At 48.0% G+C, this 5,946-nt stretch overlaps 1 protein-coding gene across 3 annotated transcripts; it reads right to left on the bottom strand.

Moving 5' to 3' along the window:
- Positions 1-2,123: 2,123 nt before the first annotated feature.
- On the bottom strand, positions 2,124-5,690 carry TPBG (trophoblast glycoprotein). Of its 3 annotated transcripts, none has more exons than XM_058566707.1 (2): positions 5,608-5,690; positions 2,124-4,907 (listed from the first exon to the last, which is right to left on the bottom strand). In XM_058566707.1, exon 2 carries the CDS (start codon positions 4,567-4,569, stop codon positions 3,307-3,309), a length of 1,263 nt encoding a protein of 420 aa, XP_058422690.1. In that variant the 5' UTR covers positions 4,570-4,907; positions 5,608-5,690; the 3' UTR covers positions 2,124-3,306. The 3 variants fall into 3 exon arrangements, with proteins under 3 accessions (XP_058422690.1, XP_058422691.1, XP_058422689.1); XM_058566708.1 differs by lacking the exon at positions 5,608-5,690 and adding an exon at positions 5,402-5,562; XM_058566706.1 differs by lacking the exon at positions 5,608-5,690 and adding an exon at positions 5,069-5,131.
- Between the last annotated feature and the right edge of the window lie 256 nt (positions 5,691-5,946).

Raw genomic sequence — 5,946 nt, forward strand, 5'->3', positions numbered from 1 at the left:
TAGAAATTTATTGGACATTTTAATGGCTTTTTAAATTGAAGGATTTATCAAGTGCTTAAATTTTTAAGTATTTTTCTAACTTTCTTCAAATGAAACTTGTAAAGGATAAATGAAGGGCGTTTTCTGCCAAGACCTTTGTTAAGCTGAGTAGTAAAGTATATTGCCAACCAAAATAGATTTTAAAAAATGGATTACTTGTAGGTTTCTAGGATCAATAATGCATAATGGTACTAAGGAACAGTGTTTAAAACAAGTACACTTAAAGTGATGATACTTTTTACTTCATTTCTCCTATATTCCCTTACACTTATTGGATTTATATAGCACCTGTCTTCCAAGGCACTCGGAATGCCTTATAAGCTTAGAGTAGTATGACTGCACAAGAGCAACTGTTTTCAAACAGTAATATTTTTTAAGAAAGTTCTATTGCCACGTATTGGAGAATAGCAAGGAGGGATGTGATAGAAAAGAGAGCAGCGGCAAATTGGGAAGCTCAATTCCTCAAAAAAGGAAGAAGGAAGGGGATGAAAAAGAAACAAGAAATCATAACTTGAAAAAAGCCATCCACCTAAGAGGCGAAAACTCAGCTTCACGTTATCACAGAGTCTGCTTCAGTGAGTTGATGATGAGATAAGCTGGACTAATCAATCTCCTGCTCTCCTGGATCCTACATAAAGCTCAGTTTTTAATGGTTAGATTATTACAGGATGAAGAAGACATAACTCTTCTGAACACACACTCTATAAATATTAAATTTGTTTTCTACAATATCAGCAGACCTACCAATAAAAGTTCATCAGCAGTTTCTAAGATGATGTGCTCTTATTTATTAGATGTTTTTACTATATTTGTCAGACTAATATCTCCATCATTCTTATGAAATGATGGCAGCCAGCCAGTTTATGAATGCCTGGTGAACACTTATAACGTTTAATGGAATATTAAGTACATATATTTAACCTTTTCTCAGGTAATTATAGGATCTGAAGTATAACTGTAAATAATGAATACTATAATATTTCATAATATGAGACATGAAAATTAAAACTGCCTATTCCGACTACATAGTCTAATCTAAACAAGGAAGAGGTTCATATATTTTTAGCCATATTTTGAAAACTTCTGAATTTAATTCAAAGAAGAAATAAGCAAAGATTTGTAGAACCTAAAATACTATCTAATCCTATTTCATTTTTAAAAATATGGAAACATGAATTTCATTTCAAATATAAAACACTGCATAACATAATCAATTTAAAGGGAAACAAGGCCCTAAGACTTACTGATGCAAGTTAATTAAGCAATAATGGCTAAATTAAAGTCATCTTATATAATAGTTGGAGATTAATAGAATTTACTTTTAAGCTTAATTGGCAAGTAACAAACTTGCAAAAAAAGTCTATTATTAATAATATCAACTGATTAACCAATTGCTTTTACGTACACATAAATGTGATTTATTCTTCACAAAGGTGTATATACTAACATAGAGGTTAGCTAAAATCAAAATATCCCCAAATTCTTAAATACTGAACTGAACATAAGAACCTAAGATTAGTTGAGACATGTGTTTATGGACGAAGACATTTATCTATGGTTATTTCCTGAAATTCATATCCTATCATGACAATTTTTTAAACACTTTAACAGGGTCTCAAACTATCTACCATGTATGTTCCATTTTAAATGTTTTTTAAAAAATACTCTCAAGGGGCTGGCCCGTGGCTTAGCAATTAAGTGAGCGTGCTCCGCTACTGGCGGCCCAGGTTTGCATCCCGGGTGCGCACTGACGCACCGCTTCTCCGGCCATGCTGAGGCAGCATCCCACATACAGCAACTAGAAAGATGTGCAACTATGACATACAACTATCTACTGGGGCTTGGGGGGGAAAAAAAAGGAGGAGGATTGGCGATAGATGTTAGCTCAGAGCCCGTCTTCCTCAGCAAAAAGATGGCGATAGATGTTAGCTCAGAGCCGGTCTTCCTCAGCAAAAAGAGGAGGATTAGCACGGATGTTAGCTCAGGGCTGATCTTCCTCACCAAAAAAAAAAAAAAGAAAATACTCTCAAGAAAATCTAAGTTCCAATTTACATTATGATCTTAGACAATTTTTTTAATTTATTTGAAAATTTATTTTAGAATATTCTATGTTTTTAAGACATTTCATTTTCATACATTTACTTGCATTATATTTGTTTGGAGAGTCTGCTCTAAAGACCCACAGAACAACTTTGTACAGAGAGTTTTATTAAGCAAATAATTTTGTTCTATCCTAACAACTTAATTAGTCTAGAAAAACCCCTAAACTGCAAACTATTTATCATACAGAACTCTTCCCTCTTACCAACTTTATAATGCTCTTACAAAATTGTTTCATGAATAGCATTAACTTTGGGACCATGAGAAATCTATTCACACAAATATTCAAATTCTCTATTTAAATCCTAAAAGGATCCACCATCTCAAAACTATCTCCAAAGTCTATTTATATAAGACATTGCTCCCGTTTCATTCTCAGCTATACTTTAATTATCACTGAACCAAGATCATTCAATATCACTATCCCTAATCCTTTTTTCAAATAGCAAGCTTAACACAACTGTAATTCTTTCAGGAATCTTTATTGAATTTTTTTTAACAATTTAGTCTGTTGGATATCAATGCAGTTTATTAAAAAACTTCATTATAGTTTCATATAAACTGCACTCAAAAAAGTAATTTACTTTGTCAAAGAAGTAATCTGAAGTTGCAAGTTATTTTTTGTAATACGCAGAACAGTAAAATGTAAGCATGCTCTTGGATGCAGGTGCTCCCGTGTACTACGGAGTTACTTTGAAGAGCTTGCTAAGTCTGCAGGCAGTTTATGGAATACAATCATTTTCTCCACAATTTAGGTACATGAGAATAAAACTGATATTTATGAATAAAGTATTTTTCTCAAAAACGTTGAGGCAGCTTTTGTTGAATGCTATCTGTGTGGGTACACTGGCTACACCTTGAACTGTACTAAGAGAAACAGACAGCCAGCAGTCCATGTTCATGCTGAAAGTTGAAAAATCCCTCCACACGTGTTGAGGAGTTCCAAGCAAAGGAAGAGGGTAAAACCCTATGCACAGTTTTTCATCATCTTACATTAACAGAGCACACCCAGAACTGTACGTAACAAGGGAGTAAACTCCCTTCCCGATTTTCAGTCAAGGTCAGTGGTGTCTGCAGTGGAGGGTGGAGGTGGCGCGAGCCTAGGACGGGAGAAAGCGGAGGTCTACATCTCATGCATAGTGTCCTTGTTCTGTCCTCGAGTGTTTCTCAGACATCCGAATTAGAACTGAGGTTTGTTAACCTGGGGTCCGCATTGATTTCATATCTGTAATGATACCCTTCCATGTGATCCCTGCAGGCGTCTCTGATGTTATGCATCCACTTTTTTATCCCCTTGCGGTTCAAATACAAAACCAGTAGGAAAATGGCACCTATCAGGGCTAAAACAATACCTAGGAAGACATAAGAAGTCTGCAAGGATGGAGGAAGGATAGGATCACAGTCCAGGTCGGAGCTGTTGAGTTCCAAGAGGACCCGATTCCTCATTTTTTCCGGGAATGCACAGGTGAGCCTGGCTTTGCCCTGCACTACCTCTGTCTCCTTGAGCCAGGCCACCATGTCTGCCATGTGGCAGTCGCAGACCCAGGGATTGCTGTCCAGGAAGACCCTGACGTGAGGCAGGCCTTGCAACTCGGCCAGGGTGCTGTTGTGAAGGACCTTGAGGGCGTTGTCCTCAAGGTGGAGGCTTTCTAAGTGTGTCAGGTTGCGGAAGGACACGTGGGTCAAGCTCACCAGCGAGTTGTTGTGCAAGTCCAGGTGCCTGAGGCCAGGCAGTCGGGCCAGTGGGTCCCGGGGCAGGTAGAGGAAGTTGTTGCTGGCCAGCTCCAGGCGGCGCAGCCCGCGCAGCGCATGGCCCGCTCGCAGGGCCGCCGCCACCATACCCTCCAAGCTCCGGTTCTTCAGATCCTCATCAGGGGGCACGATGTGGTTCAGCATCAGTTCCAGCAGGGGGCTAGGGGCCGAGACGCTGGCGTTGCTGCCCGAGAAAGCGAAGGGGCTGAGATGGGCCAGCGGGTTGTGGCTGAGGTCGAGCTGGCGCAGGCTGGGCAGATGCTCGAAGGCGCCGGCGCGCACCTCCTTCAGGAGGCTGCCGCTGAGGTTGAGCGCCGCCAGCTCGGCCAGCGGCGGCCGGCGGGCGAAAGCGCCGGCGGGGAGCACAGCCAGCTGGTTGCCGGTGAGAAAGAGGTTGCGCACGTAGGGGGGCAGGTCCGCGGGCACCTCGGTCAGGTCGCGATTAACGCACTTGACGGTGCGCGCCGCCTCGGAGCACTCGCACGGCGGGGGGCACTGGTCCGGCAGCGGGGGCTGGGCGGACACGGCGGAGGCCAGGGACGACGCCGAGGAGGTGAAGGAGGACGCCGAGGAGGTGAGCGAGGACGAGGAGACCCAGCCCAGGAGGACCAGCGCCAGCCGCGCCAGCCGCAGCCGCCCGTCCCCGGCGGCGGGGCCGCGGGAGCACCCCCCAGGCATCGCGGCACGGGTCTCCCCGGAGCGGGGCTGGGACGGCGCCCGCTCCGAAGGCTCGGGAGCTGGGCCCGGAGGGCGCGGGCCGGCCGGAAAAGTCCGGAGAGAACTTTCCTCTCGTGGGAACGAGGAGAAACGCCGCAGCCGGAACTTGGCTAACCCCTCGCCAGCGGGCGTCCCCCTCCCGGGGCCGATTCCCCCGCCCTTTCCCTCCAGAAAGTACGCACGGCGGGTCGGGACGCTCGGCTGCGCGCTCCTCCTCCTGCTCCTCTTCCTGCCGCCGCCCCCGCGTGGCACCTCCTGGCGTCTTTTGTTGGCGCCTCACGCTGGATCTGCTGCGCGACCTGGGACAAGCGGGAGAAAAGCATGAGGAGCGGCGGCGGCCGCAGCTCCCCGAGTGCAGACACTGGCCTCTCCAAGCCAAGTCGCCCCCACTCTGTCTCCAAGACCTCCCTCCGTAAGCCCGTCCGGGCCTCGCCTCCCCCAGTCCCACGCACATCCTTACCCGGGAGAGGGGCGCGCGATCCGAGACACGGAGCACAGTCTTCCCTCTGCCCGGGCCCACAAAATATATACCCTTCCAGCCCCCCGCCCTCCTCTCCAGATCAGACTAGTCCCCCGCGTCTAACTCCTCGCTTAATCCCCAGCGCCTTTCCGACCAAACTTTTCTCTCCCATCTCCTTCCCCCACCGCCTCCGCGGGCGATCTGCCTTCGGAGGTCTCCGCCCCCGCCTGGACCCCTCCTCCAGGTCCAGGTTAGGATGAGAGGGAAGTTTCAGGTTTCAGGAGTCTTTTGATCTCTTTTTGTACTATCTCGGATTAGCAGGAAGTGGAGTACCTTACAGCTGTCGACCCCAGCCCGCGTCCCCATCAGCCCCTCGGACCCCAGAGGGAGTCCAAGTCATCTCCAAAGGGGAGGGGAGAGGCCGCGCAAAAAGCGGCGGGGGGACCCGGGACCTGCGCTACTCTCCCGCCTGAGGATGGGGGGCAGTCCTGGCGCCGCCTCCCGGTTCTCGCCTTCACCGCTTGCTCCCCACCGCTCACCTCCGCGCCCGCCACCTCCCGAGACAACTCCGAGTCTCGCCAGAGTCGCGGCGACCTCCCGGCTCCCCGCTGCGGGAGCCGACTCTCCTCGCACCCCAGCCCCTGGCCCAACCTCCGCAGCTGGGAAAAACCAACCCGGGGGGGGGGGGGCCAGGCCTGCGGGAGCGACTGCTCTGGCCGCGCGGCTCACTCTTGGCAGCCCTCAGTAGGGGGATTTAAGAAAGAAGACTGGGGGATTTGCGCTGCGCGCCTCCTCTTGGTGGAAATTAACGAGGAATGTGCTGGAAAAGGTGAGGGAATCCCTTTCTCTCCCCCGTCTCCGGCATCCTTTGGTGGTTC

The sequence above is a fragment of the Diceros bicornis genome, chromosome 23 (assembly GCF_020826845.1).
Source record: "Diceros bicornis minor isolate mBicDic1 chromosome 23, mDicBic1.mat.cur, whole genome shotgun sequence".
Lineage (NCBI taxonomy): Eukaryota > Metazoa > Chordata > Mammalia > Perissodactyla > Rhinocerotidae > Diceros > Diceros bicornis.